Source organism: Rattus rattus, chromosome 8 (assembly GCF_011064425.1).
Source record: "Rattus rattus isolate New Zealand chromosome 8, Rrattus_CSIRO_v1, whole genome shotgun sequence".
NCBI classification, from domain to species: Eukaryota; Metazoa; Chordata; class Mammalia; order Rodentia; family Muridae; genus Rattus; species Rattus rattus.
In genome coordinates this window covers 6,159,076-6,177,408 of record NC_046161.1, presented here as the reverse complement: position 1 = coordinate 6,177,408, position 18,333 = coordinate 6,159,076, and the positions used below count along the sequence as shown (strand labels likewise).

Below are 18,333 nucleotides of genomic sequence, written 5' to 3'. Positions count from 1 at the left end.
ACTATTTATTATGTTCAATCATCATAGCGGCCCTCTGAAATAGGAATTATCATCTATAGCTTACAAATGAGGCTCATTAAAGTGAAGGAATTCATTTCCAGTTGTAGATTACAGCAAGGGTACCACAGAGTGAGGTTGAACCTATGCTCACCCCCAACTGTATCACCCAGCACTGTACATTAGCTTTCTCCGGCACACAGCGGAGAGCCATAACACTGAAATTGATCTATGTCAGTAAAATGCGTTGAGTCCTCAATACTTAAGATACAGAACAAAGCAGCAGCCAATAACACTTAGCATATGTCAGGAGAGACTTACAGAGTTCCCAGTGATGAGAGGCAGTAAGCATGGCTTGCTCTATGCACATCTGCTCCACGCATCACAAAATGGAACCCGGAGATGGTTCTGAAGCCCAAATGTATTACATAAGTAGCTGCCAGGATACCGTGCATCTGGCTAGGTTCTTACAGTTTTCCACTTCAAAGACCATATGTCTCCTCAGTTTTCTAAGCTCTGAAAGATGTGGTTCGACATAAGCCAGATGAAAGTTACAAAGTTTATTGAAAATTCAACCAAACCTGAGGTTTTTTTTCTCATTTAAATTGAGTATATAGGTATGTTTATATGTATGTGCATGAATGTTTGTGTGTGTGTATGTGTGTCTGTTGTATGTATTTATGTGTATATGTTTGTGGTGTATATACGTGTGTATGCGTATGCATGTGTACATGTGTGGCATGTATATATGTGATATTGTTATGTACACAAACATTGTGTGTGCAAGTGTGTGTGTATGTGTGTATGTGTGTGTGTGTACGCACTTATACACAATATAATACATGTGGATGGCAGAGGATGATTTTCAGAAGTTAGCTCTTTTCTTCTACCATGTGATCAGAGGGCTGAACTCAGGTGTGGGATAGGCATCTGTCCCTCTTCAGCCATGTCTCTGGCCTAAATTTTCATTTTATAGATAAGTGAACAATTCCCCACCATGCAGACTAAGTTGTGGTGTGTGCTGCTGACCCTGGGTTACTATTTAGAAGTTTAAGCCACCCCCTTCCCCTAGTTAACTGCAATCTACTGCCTAAGAGGAACTTAAAGGGGGCTGTGTGCCTCTGACCTCATACTGCCAGGACCCTCCCAGGATGCCCTACTACAATACTTTCCAGCTACAGTCTAGTGGCTGCTTCTAAAGCTATCTTCCCTTCCATTTCTCTGCATCTCTTCTCTTTGTGGATGTAATTAATGCACAGTTAGCAGTTCAGGAGAGACGATGCAGTGCTAAATTGAAGGAGAACAGCAGAAAAGCACCGTGGAAGCTGAGAGGACCTTGCCTTGGCTGTACCTCCTTGCACATCATACACTGTCACAGATGGTATCGCATACACACCTTGATGTTTAGGTGTTGAGTAAGATTTGTTTTTGAAATGTAGAGTTTATCTTCTTTTTTAACATCATTCATGACCCACATTCTCGTTGTGCTTATGTCTGTGTTTATACATAAGTGCATATTTGTGTGGCACTTAAAAATCTGTTCTTTTAAATCAGTTGCCAAGCAACTTGTATCTATTAACCCGGAAGAGCATCTGAGGACACAGCCAGTCACACACAAGGTGCAGAGTTACTGTGTAATGCAGATGTTGCTGTCTAACGCTCAGCTCACTGCTCAGCTCAGCAGGAGCTTTGATTCAAACAAGCCATATGAATACAGAATTAATGTCTTTAATGTATTTTTATTTACAAGTAAGTCAGTGAAGAACAGGTATTTTAACTTTTATCTTGTACATTCTATATATGTCCCACAATGTCTTATGATAATGAAATCTTTATATGTTACCATTTTGAAACTTTCTTCACTAATTGTAATGAAGGAACTTTATTTAATTCTGAAAAATTATGCTAAGTGAAATTTAAACTCAAAAATTAGCTTTTCAAAATCATACCCATTTACACAGACACAGACAGGTACACACACATCAAAGCAACTAACACAGGACCTGTCTGTGTACTGCTGTTCACAGGAATTATTCTTTCAAGTGACTGACTCCATATCATGTAAGTGTGTAAGCTCTGGAGAGAAGCAAACAACTTGCTTTGAAGTGTGTGTGTGTGTGTGTGTGTGTGTGTGTGTTTGTGTGTGTGTGTGTGTGTATATGTCTGTGTGTGTGTGTCTGTGTGTGTGTCTGTGTGTGTGTCTCTGTGTGTGTGTGTGTTTGTGATGTTTAAGTTATACCTTCAGTAAGCAAAATAGTCCATACTGTCCTATTTGTTTTTTGGGAAGCAGTTTTGTGTATAATGAATGCTCTAGTGTGTGATGATTTGTACTTAAATCAGGCCCTGGTGATCAACACTTCAGACACAGGCACATCTCTGTGAGTTTGAAGCTGGCCTGGTCTAGGACAGCCAAGGATACACAAGAAACTCAGTCTGAATAAAAAAAGAAAGAAAAGAAAAATAATAATGTGTTCCCCTGTGTAATAATGACACCCCTATATAATAATGGCATGCCCCCCTGTGTAACAGTGACATTCTCTGGTGTGTGATAATGGCATGCTCCCCATGTAATAATGACATGTCCCCATGTAATAGTGACGTGCTCCCCTGTGTAATAATGGTGTTCTCCCATAAGTAATAATAACATTCTTCCCTGTATAAAAATGACATGCTCCCCTGTGTAATAATTGTATACCCTGCAGTGTAATAGTGATGTACTCTCCTGTGTAAGGGTGTGCTCCCCTGTGTAATAATGTGCTCCCCTGTGTAGTGATGTGCTCCCCTGTGGTTACATGAACGCTACACATAAGGACTAAATCTGAAGAAATACAGTGGATTTTCCCCAGTGAAGGTTAGATGTGGTGAATGTGGACATATTGAGCTTGTTTTCTTTCTTGTTTAAATGCTCACAGCGTACCCACACTGGGTACAGAAACTGAATGACACCCAGCTGGACAGTGGAAGTCCTCTGCAGTGGGAATGCAAGGCTACCGGAAAGCCCAGACCCACATACCGCTGGCTGAAGAATGGCGCACCCCTCCTGACGCAGGTATGTGGAAAGCTCAGAACGTCTGCCTAGCAATCTAAGTACCATGGTGTGCTCATTAGGGTTTGTAGAGATAATCTATCATACACTGTGTGGAACTATCACCTGATGGCCTATTAGCTGGGGCAGGATTCAAAGGTGGGATATCTGGCAGAGAAAGGGGAATTCTGGGAGTTGGGAGGGAGATTCACTCTAGACTGAAAAGTCAGCCAAAATTAGGAGAGGTAACTAGACGTGGGCCAGCTGTAGACTGGAATAAACAGATTATATAAATTATGATCTAGTCAGGGAACAAGCCCAAGCTTATGGCCTAAGCATTTATTCATAAATAATTAAGCCTTAGAGTTGTTATTCTGGGAACAAAGAGGCTAGCGAGAAAAGTTCATGTCTACAATGGTTATTATTTCTGAGATAAAAATATCATGGGCAAAAGTAACCATATAGCAGTTCATCGTCAGCAGAAACTCAAGGCAGGAGCTGATGCAGAGGCCCTGAAGGGGCGCTGCTTTCCGGCTTCCTCACCCTGCTTTTTAATAGAACTCAGGACCACCAGCCCAGGTGTGGAAGCACTGACAATGGGCTGGGCTCTGCACATCAATCCCTGATTAAGAAAATGCCTACAATTATGAAAGCATTTTCTCTGGGGAAGTTTCCTCCTTTCTGATGACTCAGTTATGTGTCAAGTTAGCATCAAACTAGGCAGTGTACATAGCATGTAGCACAAAATGGCCCTCTTTTGCTGTCTCATATGTGTATGTATAAATACATATGTAATATATAAAAATCTTTTATTATTTTAATTATCTGATTACTTTTAGAGTAATTATATTACACTGAAGTTATTAAAAGCCTATAAATCCATAGACAAATAGCACCAGTCACCATAGACCTGCTGCCATTTCTTGCTGACCTTTAGATATTTTAACTCATTGCCACCACTGCGCATGTGAGGAAACTGATCTAGAGCACAAGATTACTTGAGTTCGTGTTTCTATAGGAAAAAAAAAAAAACTAGAATAAAATTGTAGTGTCCTGGGAAGGGTCTTTTCACGATGTTCAAACTTAACAAATGTCTTTTCAATAAATCAATTGTATACCTTTAAAACCATTTCCTGTATGACAGATTTACATTGATTACTTTTTAATTGCATAATAAGAAAGTTAATTTTAATAGCTCTCTTCCTTAACTGTGGCCTTCACAGGAAGGTGATCAGAGGAGAAATAGATCACTGTTTATAACAGGAAAAGAAGGACTCTGCAGACAGTTTTAACAGTGTAAAGTCGTGTCCAGTCAGGGCGGGTGTACCGTGCTTACTCATGTACCGTTTACCTCCCAGGGTTTCAGTTTCTTTCTTGTTAAGGTCACGCCTTTCCAAAGTTCCATGTTCTGACATTGTCTTGTTCTGAAGCCAGTTCACCCTAAAGGAACTGCAATTAACCAGAAGACAGCAGCTACATACAAAGCCATGAGAGCAAACTTGGGTTCCGTTTGCAAGCTCTTCCTCTCTGACCTTCTCAGGGATCCCCCCCCCCAGGAGATGGGGTCGTATACTGATGGTCATATATTTTATTCCCAACATCCAAGTCACATGAATACCTCACACAGATATAGTCTCTGAGAGTGGGTTTATTTTGAAGATGGTGTCAAATTACCTGGTATCTATATTAATCATGGAATCCAGGTTCATGAAGATGTTAAAACCTAAGAAGGCCCTTGCTTTATTTTTAAACGTTGAATAATAAAATTTGTTTTTGAGATGTACTTTTCTCACTTTATACATGTCTGATTGTCTTTTATAAAAAATTTCCACATAATATTAAAATGTATATATCCCAGCTAATAATTGTGTACATATTTTAACTACTCAATAGTTGTTGTTGACATTGGTGATCTGTGTTAGTTTGTTGAGAAATAAGAGAAGAGTCACACCTCTGGCCAGATGGACACAGGGATCATTGCCATGCGCTTGGCTGTAACTTACGTCTATTACACTTCACACTCTAGATTATGCAGACTGGGCCTACTTTCTCCTTCTGCTTCATTAAAGGAATGCCTACTAACCCCATCTTTGTTGATTTTCTGTTGGATTCAACTAATGTACCAAACAAAGCTGTCTCAATTCAAGAAATGAAAATACTAAGCAATAAAGCATAATTGATTTCCAAAAGGCCATTGAAAATCGTAATTGATCTCTAAAAGGCAAAATATGTATTAAATAATTAACTTCCAAAATAATGTTAGCTAGGTTAACTAGAGACCCTCTTTGTGTGGTCTCTGGGATTTTAAGTGGATGGTTCGCTTGAGCTGTTTGCTTTCTAGTTCTCATTTCTCTTTATGCCATTACAGAGCAGAGTGGACACAGTTAATGGAGTATTGGCGATCCATAGTGTAAATCAATCAGATGCTGGGATGTATCAGTGTTTGGCTGAGAATAAATATGGAGCTATTTATGCGAGCGCCGAGCTGAAGATTTTAGGTATGCAGTTTTTTGGCAAAGAAAGAAGAAAGAAGTTTGGCTTTCTTCTCTTCCCTTATTCCAACTATACTGAAGTTTTATGATGTGATTCTAAAACCCACTTTAGAGCTTGAAAGACGCACTATATCATGTTGATATTCCTTCTGCAATTTCTCCCACCGTGCTTATGTGTATGAGTTTCGTCTTCGTCTTAAATGGCTGATACAATATGTCTTTGCTATAGAGAGAATAAACTCATGCAAGAGAATTCACTAATTTTCACAGGAGAAAGCCCCAGGGTGTGTATGGAGCTGTTCTGGTTTCCATTCAATTGCTGTGGTTAAGCACCCTACCCACAGCAGCTTAAGGGAGCAAAGTTTATTTGTTTTACACTTCCAGGTCACAGTCCATCACGGAAGGAACTCAAGCAAGAACTTGAAGCAGAAGCTATGGAACCACGATGCTTCCTAGTAGCTCAATCAGGCTCCTGCTTAGTTAGCTTTCTTAAACAGTGCAGAAGCATCAGCCTGGGAATGGTGATAATCAAAACAACCCCACCCCCACCCCCACCTCCCACCCTCATGCACGGCCCAAGGCTTTCGAAGCAATTTCTCATCCAAGGTTTTCTTCTTTGGGAACTCTAGGCTGATTCAAGTGGACGAAGCTAAAATCCTTTATTTGGCCAGTTTGGCCCTGTCCCATAGAAATGTTAATGTTTGCCTAAGTAGTTCTAATTACTATTGTGTAATTGACATTTCAAAAGGAAACACCAAGGTGAAAACATCGCTTGGGAGAGAAAGGCCTTTCCGCGGCCAAGAGAGCAGGCATTAAAAGCTCCTCCTTTGCTAAGATCAGAGCCTGGACTCGAGCTGAATACTGCAGGAAAAAAAAAAAGATTTCACCCAGAAGTCCCAGAGTAATACTGAGAGTGCAGGGATACCTGCACTATATACCTAGATGGGTTGTGCAGGGATACCTGCACTATATACCTAGATGGGTTCCTAAGTGTTGTTCAGGGATGACTGCAGTACAGAGAGAGACACTGAAGTGATCTTGACAAGGATCTCACAATGTGTTTTAGAGCCTTACAGGTGCTTTCTATTTCTGTAAACAACATTTACAGAAAAAAAGAGAAACAAACAAACAAACAAAACCAGCCGCAGGGTCTCTGAGACATGGAAAGGAGCCATTTACATATAAAGTAAATGTATACCATAGGCACTCAGTTGCTGATATTTGCAACTGTACTTGCTCTACATTACAAAAAAATCATAGTTAATAGATATGGGGTGGGATCCCATCACAATTTCATCATCTTAACAATTCAGGTATTAATGAACTTTCTTGTCAACACCTGTTGTTGTCTCAGAATGGACAAGTTGATTCAGCCATCAATCACCTCAGTGCTTTCCTGGAAACAATCTCAAACCCTTCTATTCAATACACATACATTCAAAACTATCTGTTACGAGTAAATCCCAGGGGGCAACCAAAACCGTTACCTGTAATCTTCCCATGCCTTTCTCTGCTCGTCCTCCATAGTTTGACAGGCCCCAATTGTAATGTGTACCTCACTTTCCTTCTGCCCTGCCCTGCATCCTATGGCTTTAACATGGGCATTAAATCACTGCTGAGAGATTTGCAAAGGTTCAGCTTGCAAATCACTCACTCTCTCAGATACTGGAGACTTGTATATTTCAGAGAAAACAGAATCTTGATCTAAATGTGGTAAATCCTAATGAGTGATGATACTTAGGTGAGTAACTGAGATAGATGAAATACATTTTGAGTTAAAATTCATATAATTCCATTTCTTTAAAGATTTTTTTCTTTGAAAACTGTACCCACCTCTGTATAATTCTAAAGTAATGTAAGGAGGGGCTAAATTACATTGAGAAATAAAAAAAAAAATTCTCTCACCTAAATTCACTGCACAGAAACCCAAAATTGACTCTCCTGGCTGACCTAGCCAATGTCTAAGTGACTCCCAGTCTTTCACAGTTGACTTTGGTAATCATGAATAGAGTGTCATTTATCAAAGTATTCTTTATTTGTAAGCTCCACGTTACTTGAAACTCATAGTGGGCAGATAATCACTAACATCTTTCTTAATTAATAAATTTTGTGGTGATGCCATATAATTTTTTGTAAGATTTTTAAGAAATGTGTGCCAGAGAGAGGAATTGACCATGTGGGTGAGTGAACTCTAATTCTCGCCTTTGCCTCTGACTGAAGTTGCTTCTCTTTGCCGCAGCCTCACCACCCTCTTTTGAACTGAATCAAGTGAAGAAATCAATAATTGTCACCAAAGACCGGGAAGTGCTCATAGAATGCAAACCCCAGGGTTCTCCAAAGCCAGCCATCTCCTGGAGGAAAGGAGACAAGGCAGTGAGGGGGAACAAGAGGTGAGAACTTTATTTTGCATTTCAATCTTTTACCATCAAAATTAATTTCTTTTTGTTAGTTTGTGCAGTGATGGATTTCTCCGAGATACCTTCGTGCATATGTAGCAACATGCTGCAGTCTCAGTCTCCTACTAACCTGTACTCCATGATCCCTCCTCTTACGCACACCCTGCCTTCCCCCAAATAGTTTCTCCTGCTGAGATCAAAAGTCACATCTTGGAGGTTGCAAATGGCGCACTTGAAGTATACAAGTCTTGCAGAGATCATGAGATGTTTCATAAACTAATTAAAATGTGAGTTTTTTTTCTATGTCTGATCTTAACAAGGTCTATCTCACTTTAACAACTTCTTTGCCACCCAGTCAGAATTTCACTATATTTTAAGTGAAACTCGACCGTTTTGATTTTCATTTTGGCTTTGCATTATGGTGGACCACATATTGTCTGTGATCATTTTACGGTCTGTGTTTTCATTTGATGCTCATATTTAGATAATGGGAACATATTCTGCGACTTCTGCATAGTCATTTTATGATCAAATTTGTGCCATGTGATGTTTGTGCCAATGTCTGCTTTTCTCTTTTTACTCATGTGGGTGAAAATAAAATAGGATTACTTTGGTGGCAACAAGCACATGTGAAATATGCAAAAGAATATTCAGCATGATGATGTTTGTCTCTGGAAATCAAGAGGCAAAGTAAAAGGAAAATCCAGACAATGAGAATTAATCCATCCCTTTGTGCTCTATCTTCCATATGGGCTGTTCTGTCAAGTTCCAGGCTTTGCTGGTCATTGCCCAGTGATGTTATAGGTGCTGGGTAAGACGGGATAGAACATCTACTATGGAAACATAATCACATATATTACTGAATAAGAACGTTTGTGTTTACCTTGTCTATAAAAATAGAGAGATTGATAAGTTCTGCATGTGCAGAGGTAAGTTCCAGTGCGCCTATGTAATTTAAGTTAGCACTGGTATCTAACCTTACAAGTGACTTTGGATTTAATTTTTAATTTTTGAGAAATGTTTTACAAAGTAATGTCTCTGCAAGTCTAAGATATATTGATCTAAGTAGTCTCAGATGAGCCTTGTTTCATGGCTGTGTTCAGGTGGGGCAGGTGGGATTTGGTTGTTTACGTAGGATGTTCACATGGGTATGGGCAGTCAGAATGAGTTTCCTGTTTCACAGAGAATTCTTCTGTCTTGTAGAGGCATACATGACAGACTGTTATATTGGTGTTTTCCTTTGGCTGAATCAAAAGACAGAAGCTCTTCTATTTTGACTGCGTTATTTTCCTTTCTTCTGACACAGCCTGAGAACCTTCTCCTATTCACTGCAGGTCCCAAGAGTGCTGCTCATTAGCTGTTCAGCCATAGAACACTGTGGGTTTAAAATCAGGCGGAATCAGTTTTTACCAGAGTGGAGTAACAGAACTAGGAGTTCCCTTTTGCAATAATATAAACAAAATGAACTTGGTACTTTTTAGAAATTGAAAGTCACAGTTTATGGGTTTCCCAGCTGTGTCTACCTGCCTTGCCGTACACCCTTAAGTATGCAGGTCATGAGATGGGTGCTGACCCCAAGCTCAGGTACAGTATTTACTTCTGAATGTCAGTACTTCTCATCACGATGCTGTTTAGAAAGGAGACTGCAAAGCAAAATGGTTGTTTTACTTATTCAAGGAAAAACAAGATTCGACCACATTCTATCTTTTCTAGTCTACAATTTTAAAGCTGCAAACTGGTTCTGTTTACAGACAAATAGTGACCGTTCCCACTCTGAGGCTGATAGATACAGCTCCTGGGACCCCAGCTACTTACTAGAATGAGGGAGGAGCATCTCACACTAAAGTTTACCCTGGGCAGCACAGTGAGACCCTGATCAAAATAAACAACGAAACTAAAAAAGATGACTGGGAATATGACATAGTGACACACTGTGACCATGGCACATGTAAGAAACATGTCTGGTAATATGACACAGCAATGTAAAATGCACATGGCACATGTAAGGACCATGAAGCAACATATAGTGCACATGTCTAATCCGCAGAACAAAACCAAAGTAGACATAGAAGCAAAATAACATGATCATGGATGAATAGTGAGTTACCATACAGTCGTCACAGCTTCTGTGACTGCTTCCTTCACTTAGTCCTAAAATGTACAGGAGAGGTGGACTATGAGTCACAGGAAACTTTATAGTTGCTGCCTGTGTCCTTAGGCTCATCTCTGTGACATAATGGTTGGCCAGTGAGAACTGCTACTCAGTTGATTTATTTTAGCATCACTTTTAATAGCAATGGCTGCTTTTAAGCCAGGGGCACTCACAATTGCAATTCCTACGCAGGATACAACAGAGTGTGAGAAAAAAGTCAGTTCCATTGCTCGTGCATCAATGTGTGGGGTTCTCTTCTAAACCTACTTCTTTTTAAAAAATACTTTTAACAATAGAAGCTGGGGAGAAAGTTCAGAAGTTAAGAGCACTGGGTGCTCTTTCAGAGGACCCAAGTTGGTTTTTTAACACCCACATAGAATGGTGACTGATCCATTAACTTCAATTCCATGGTGTTTAGTGTCCTCTTCTAACTTCTGCTGGTACCAAGCATATATGTGGTACATTTACGTACACAAAGGCAAAATATTCATACACCTAAAATAAAAGCAGAGCTAAATCGTCACTTCTTGTATCACTTGTATAAAGTAATATATAAAGTAATTGGCTATCTGTGGGGAGCTAAAAGGGGAAATAAAGGGGTTACGGAAATGACTCTGTTTGTGAAGCGCTTGCTATTAAGACCTGAGCTCAAATCTCTAACCTGGCTCCCCAGTCATCAAAGCCTGACTCTGATGCCCACCTGTGAGCCCATTGCTCTAAGAGTTTATGGCCAGAGACAAGGAGATTTCTGGAGTTCACTGGCTAGAGAGTCAAGCCTGTTAGTGAGCTCCAGAATCAGTTAAAGACCCTGTCTCAAGAAGACGGAGAACCTTAGAGATGTCGCAACAGGTAACAGCACATGCTATTAATCCTGGTAATAAAAGTAGCATCCTCATACCTCTCATGGTGGAAGGAGAGACTCCTGCAAGCTGTCCTCTTACCTCTACACACACATTGTGACAAATATTCCATCACACTACAAACACAAAACAAATGAGTTAATATCAAAATCCTTTAAAATATGGGAGATATGGAAGGAAAAAAGTCTAACTTCAATCTCTGTCCCCCCACATGTACATGTGTTTGCACATTTGCACAGTTATTTGCACACAAAGGCATATGCCGCTCACCCTGACTCCCTCACCCTTGCACAGTATTAACCACAATAATTTCAAAAATATTCCCCTCCCTTCCTTCCTCCCTCTCTCCCTAACTCCCTCTCTACACCCCCAACACACACACACACACACACACACACACACACACACACACATTAGAATAGCTCTGAGTCTTAATACGTAATTTCGGAGATCTGTCGGAAGACATTTACTTAGGTTTTGTTATCACTCCTGTCCATTTTCCTCTTGAAATGAGTGTACTTGAGGAGTCCTCAGTGTGGAGACTGCATGGGGACCCTTCTCTCTGACTTGCTATCACAAGCCTGGTCTGTCATCAAGAACCTATTGGATCCCCACTCCAGCTCGTTAGACCCATTACTTGGCCATTAGCTTTTGTTAAAATATAATCACCCAGAAATACTCTAGCCGTGCACACACATTAAATCTTCATTATTACGTGTTAAGCTTTCCTACTTTCTGTGTGCAGTGTTGACTGAGAAAAGAGTACAAGGTTCTAAGAAGAGACAGAGTCTTCATCTTTTGCAATGGCATCTGTCTCAATCAGTATGGACTATCATAGAAATACCATAGATGTTTAAAACTTAGTTTGAAGACTTATAGTGTTTAAAGAATTCAAGCACAGCTTTTTATTTCTAGGCAAAGGAAGTTAGCAGTTGCAGAGATAGTAAATTATAACACAGATGAGTACTCAAGAAATTTTCAAGTAAAAAAAGAAACTTAAATGTTATTGTATAGAGGGGCAATATCATAGGATACGTGTTCTTTTATGGGACTGAAATCAAGACCAACTTGGCCTCAGTTCTTCGTGCAGACCCCCTGCTCTCCAAAGGCACTTCATAATGGCCAACTTTTCAACTTCCTCATTTAACACGCATAGAAAATTGCACTTGAAGTACCTATTAGCTGGCTTCTTCTGGGAATACACGTTGTGTTTATTGGGCAACAACGATCAAGCTCACATACTGACTCTCAGACAAATGGGAAAATATACTCTTCATAAAAGCCCTACAGGACACTGTTCCTGCAGGGAAGCGTGGTCTTCTTGCTCTTTGTGGGAAAGAAGAGGAATTCATGAGCATAATTAGGGTCCTCTTTCCACCCCTTATATCCACCTCCATGCTGTGTTTGTTAATGAACACGCTGTTGTGTTGGTTTCTCAATGACAGTGTCTTTTATATATTAAGAACATAAAACAATGCAGACCCTAGGTATCTTCTTTTTGTTTGGCATCTAGAAGTTGTACAATAAGGGTAAATGAGCATCCATTCATCAAGCGTATGTCACTTAGCCTCCTTTAAACTGAAAACCTATGCTTTTAGAGGAAATGAAATAATCAAAATGATGTAATTCATCTCAAAGAAAATGAGGGTGATATCTGACCCCTCATGAGTGGTGATCCCTCATGAGCTGCTGGCAATGTGCAGTGGGTCATCACCCAGAAATGACTCTTGTGTCACTTCCCTGAGATCAGGAGAAAAGGAGAAGACGTCTTAAACTATTATTGTAGGTTTATGGATAGACTCAGAATCAGGAAAAATTGAACTGAACAGGACTTGGCCTTCTTCAGCCACCCATTAAAATGCTCATAACAATATAAAACCAATAATGAGTCGTGGTTGTTTTGGGGCCAAAAAATGATAGGCACATTCTTGACCTCTAGGTACATCATCCCTTCAAGTAGAAATAGGCAAAACTAAGAATGATCAAGAAGACGAGTATCCTAGCAATTGGAGGCTGAGGCAGGAAGAGCAGACGTTTGAGGCTGTCTACTCTACAAAGTGAGACCCTTAAAAAATAGACAGGCTAAACAAAAGAAATGATTGACAACTTGTTCAAGCTTACAACTCTGAAAGCACATTAAAAGTTAGCAGAAGGCTCTTCCACTCCACCCTCCTCCTGACCAGACACTGAATTAAGATTGCAGAAGCTGCCTTAACTGTCATTGTCAGGAAACCACTTCCAGAGGAAACAGTATGCTAGTCTGCATGTTCTGATCCATCTTCTCTGATCCTGAAAAGCTTCAGATATTATGAAACTATAACCATAGAAAAGAAATGGCATAAATCCTGGGATTTAAAATGATTAATAAATAGATAGTAGTGTTGATAAACAGTGATATAAAGAAAGACTAATGTAATCCATGATTTCCAGAAATATTAACCCATGTACTTCTAGCAAAAAGAAAATACAAATGGTTTCACATTGTGATCTAAAGGCCATTTCTGTGCTTACATTTTTTATTAAATAAGCACTCACAGTTTCTTAAATAAGGATACATAGTAATAGTATCATCCTTTGGGTCAAGAGCATTGGAACCAATGAATGCTCATCTCAGTCTACATGAGCTCTATCTGAGGGAAAATCAGATCAGGAGCTGTGCACCTGACTGACTGCAAGATTAGCATTGGAGGACGAGGTCTTGGGACATTGAAAAAATAATGAAAAGAATAAGCTAGAGCAGTTGCTCTTGACCAACTAGGCCACCAACACAGTAGCACAGGAGTTCAAAGCCAAAGACACATGGAACAGCACAGTCACGAGCTGTCAGGAAATGTGCATTGGTCTGAAAGAATAGGTCTAACCGAGCATAACAAATGCACTTGTGGATATATAGGAAAATCTATAATCATTAGAGCTTCTAGAAGAAAAAGGCAGTAATGTGCTGAGTCATAGCCATTGTGAAAGTCAAGTCAAGCACTCTATAGGAAAAAATCAGAGATTGGGAGCCCATTCTGCATATCCACATACCATAGCACACATACCTTATGCATGATACACCTCGTGCACACATATATGCCCACACACGATATGACTCCACACATACCCACCACATTCACATACATATATACACCCATATATATATACATATATACATATACATATATATATATATCAGTACAATTTTTCAAACCTGTTTCTGTTGAACATTTGATGAGTGCATGGCAAAATTATGACATACCCTTCATGTATTTCAGATCATGTAAATTTGGAATAAATTTTATTTTAAGAGAAAACCCATGTACATTCATTCTTACATTTAAAAACTGGGAGTAAAAACAACTGTTCAGAGGTTGGGAATATATGAATTGGTAATAAATTTTAATCTCATTTTTATGTTTTTCCATATTTTATAAAATTTTATACTGTATAGAAGAAGAACATTTAGGAGGCATCATAAGATTTTATTGTAGATCCTTGTTAAAAGTGTTAAAATGACTTGTTGCTAATCACATGGTTCAAATTTAAATAATATAGATTTCATCTCAACATAACAGAATGTTATTGTTAGTATTCTGTTTTCAAACTACATTGAACTTTCACTGCCCTGAAAAGTTTCACTTTTCCCTGCCTGATTTTAAACATTGTGACACTTGCTTGACTTTCTAGTTCCTTCTTTTTCCTTTGGGACACACTGATCCCTCTCAGCAATAGTGCCATCTCAGAAGAAAGATTTGCCCTTCTGCTCGTGGTATCTAAGCAAATACAATCACAAGAATGCACAGGTAGGAGGAAGGTAATGGTTTACATTAACTCCAAACACTGCTTTTCACTACAGTGCCAAGGAAGAACCTGGTTAGTTTCTTTACCAACACAATAAGCCAATCAAGGCAAACAGAAAAGGTATAAAAGTAGGTTTATTGGGGGCAATTCTCCAGTCCAAAGAATGGAACTAGAGAGCTCACCCTGGGCTAAGGCAAGGGGCTTTTGTAGACCTTAGGAGGAGGGTGATGAGGGGTCAGCTAGGAGCTGGAACTGTGCCCACATATGGTCAACAGTGGAGCACTGAAGGCAGTGATTTAAGTGGCTGGCAACATCAAGGCAGGAGGGGCCAGGAATGGGAAACTGGGCTTTTAGCATCCTTTCTTTATTTGGAGGCTTTCTGAGGAGGTGGTGTTGGAGAAAGGAGGAAGCAAGCAGGGCTTCCAACTAAACGGAACCCTCTGAGTCAGATACATTTAAACTCAAAGGGATTAAGTGACTTGTTTAAAATTACTGGCCACAAAGCAATTTTCAAGCCACATCTGTTGCTGGTCAATAAATCTAAAGTTCTACCATGAGTATAACTGAAAGTGGAACTACATTCCGACCCACACGGAGACGGAGAGTGGAATTCCACTTCCACCACCTTAGACAAACTTCCAAGACCCTTTCGAGCCACCAACTGTACCTGGCCTTGAGCTTACATTCATTCTCCTGCCTCTGCCTTTGGAATGCTGAGAGTAAGTCACCATGCCTGACTAAAATTCTGTTATATTTTTCTTAGTCTATTTCTGTGTTGGAGTTAATTCAGGGTCTCACACATCCCAGACAAACACCTGAGGGATGTCTCCCCAATCTTTCTATGTTTTCTGTTGACACAGTTTCCTACCTTGTAGCTCAGGCTAGTCTCAAACTCTGTCTTCTCCCTAAAATCACTGGTGCTGGGATTATCCTCATCAACTGCTACACTCAGAATTCTTTCTTAGTTTCTGTTCTAAATTCAAGAACCTTGACATTTACTTCACAGCCACTTTAATCCCCCCACAACACACACACACACACACACACACACACACACACACACACACACACACACACACACCTCCTACTCTCTCCGCACATTTTGTGACTAAAATAGTAATATGTCTGTATCAATCATAGAACTGTAGACCATTTGTCCCAGACTCTTGTGCAAGGTAAGTGGATTCTACATAATAAGGAAGGAGTTGTACAGTTTCTCAGTAGCACCTTGAAGGGAAGCTGCCTGTCCTTGCTGATTGTCTCCCCTGTGACAGTGTAGTAATTTGTGTGTGGAAATTTTATTGTTCTGATCTAAACTGAGAGTACACGGACAAAAACAAACCAAAGAAAGCCAGCTCCTTAGTGACTATTTGGACGATGCCTCCTATTCACCTATGACACAGTGCAGCTTTGACTGAGAAGAAACTGAGAAGGACTGAGTGAGTCCTTCGAAGGACCCGGCTTTGCTAAGCTTAGTGCACATTGTAGTGATGAATACAGTATCCAGTTAAAAAGAATCCCATGCAAACCCAAGTGCGCACAAGTTTTCATTTCTTTTCAAACCTTCCTGTGATTGAAGAGTCATTTGTTTGTCTTCTAGAAAATAATCAAATTTGCTTCTGCCTTATTATCATGTTTTCTTATTTTTAGAGTCAAATCTATGTCTAACTGGTACAATAAAAAAAAAACAGAAAATTGCTTATTTTGGTGACAGCCATATGATATTCTCATACATGCATCATTATTACATATAATACACATTGTTTTCATCAGGTGAAAAAGATCCTTGTTTCCTCAGGTTTTATCATCTTTTATAGGAACGTTTCCTTCTACCTTTATATATATATATATATATATATATATATATATATATATATATATATACCATCTATAGTTGTCTGAGACATAGCACTACAGACTTCCTGTTAAATTTTTTAAAGTGACATGTTATTCACTTGTTTCGTGCGTGAGTAGGTTTGGGGACATGCTGGTTGCAGGGTGGTGGAGATGGCAGTACAGGCTGCAGTAGGCAGTCTTTTCTTTCAGGCATATGGATCCTGGGGATCACACTGGTCTTCGGCCTTCCCCACTGAGCTGTCTCACTGGTTCCGAGACTTCTAGTTCCTCTCTAATGTCCAGTCTATGACCATCCCGCACTGACCACACCTGATTTAGTCTATTCAACTGTAATGTTCCACCTGTCTTCCTCTCCATTTCCTTCCTATCTCTCCAGCATTGACAATACCACTTTTCTCAATTCCTATGAGATCAGTTTCCTACATTCCACATAGTGTGAGACTACACATACATGTGAGAATACATGACACCTTTTTAAACCTAATTTTTCTTCCAGCAGAAGAAAATGCAAATTACAAACTAATAATGTCAGTGCTCGAGCTTCATTGTACTATCATTGGTCACTTCCTCTGCTTGATGATAAACTAGATCACACGGGTATTGGTGATTGGTACAGTAAGAAATGCCCATGGCTGGCTCTGTCTTCTTATTGACAAATTCATCAGAGGACCTGACATTATACATAAGTTACTTGTCAAACTGGTATAACAATACTACTGCCTCTGTCCCAGTTTTTCCATTCCTGATTTACTTTACTTTGAGCAAAGTGCAGTGTTTCTAAACCCATTCCATCCCTAGGAAGTATAACCCAAAATAATACAAATGCATTCAGAACCAACATTCGCACTCTATTAAACTGTTGATTAAAAATAGAGGAGGAAAAGGTCTTCTCATGGCTTCAAATCTTGCACTTTACCAATCCTATTGACGTGACATGATGACAAATCTTCAGATATGTGACCTATAATTACGTGCAGAGGACAGCACATCAGGAAGACTTTAATTGCTTTTTCCCTGGTATGTCCCAAATCGAAGGTCATAGAAGAGCTTCAGAGTCCTCCCCAAAGACCTTCAAACCTGCCTTTCCATTTCCTGTTGTCACCACCAGCTGGTCTCTTGTTTCCTTTTCCCCTTAATTGTTAAATATAACAAAAGAGGCATCAACTCCCACAGGGAAGTATCAGGAAGAGCTGTGGCAATTTAAGCCTCAAATGACAACAGAATAAGGCGGCTCCTGTTGTCCTGGCAGCATCTCTTGCTTGCAGCTTTACATCTCTACCTAATTACCAGTTTAGCAAACAGTTCATAAATTCTACTTCTAACTATGCTTCATTTACCCCGGTTACTATAAACAGTTACACAACTTGCCTGGCTGTGCACTCCAAGTAGGCACAACTTGAACAAGCCATTAATTGCTTAAAGGCTTTCTTTTTTTCAAAAGCCCCCCAGACTACAACTTTCAGCTTAATTTGTCCTTAATACAAACAACAGCTAAAATATTTGGGAATTCAAGCATCTAAGTGCATGCTACTGACTGATCCTGCTACCTCCCCAAGTGCCTCTTTGCTGAACACAAAATAGCAAAGAAGGAAGATTCAGAGAATGCGGAGGAAAAAGGACTTTACAGAGGAGATGTTTAGCTACTTCTGGGATTAGCTACTAATCCCAGTAGTCACTTAGTTTCGGTTTTTGCATAAATCATTCTCTAATTTAACTGTGGTTGATTCATAATGGGAATTAGAGGCATGGTTACAAATTAGAGTGCAGACATTGT

General features: G+C 39.7%; 1 protein-coding gene across 1 annotated transcript in view; it reads left to right on the top strand.

Annotated features, from left to right (window-relative positions):
• Window positions 1–18,333, top strand: part of Cntn5 (contactin 5) — a 1,166,275-nt gene that overhangs the window by 894,010 nt on the left and 253,932 nt on the right. Inside the window, exons 11-13 of the mRNA XM_032911019.1 lie at window positions 2,910–3,046; window positions 5,391–5,520; window positions 7,754–7,904. Of these exons, the coding sequence (XP_032766910.1) occupies window positions 2,910–3,046; window positions 5,391–5,520; window positions 7,754–7,904 (418 nt within the window). The remainder of the gene's footprint in view (window positions 1–2,909; window positions 3,047–5,390; window positions 5,521–7,753; window positions 7,905–18,333) is intronic.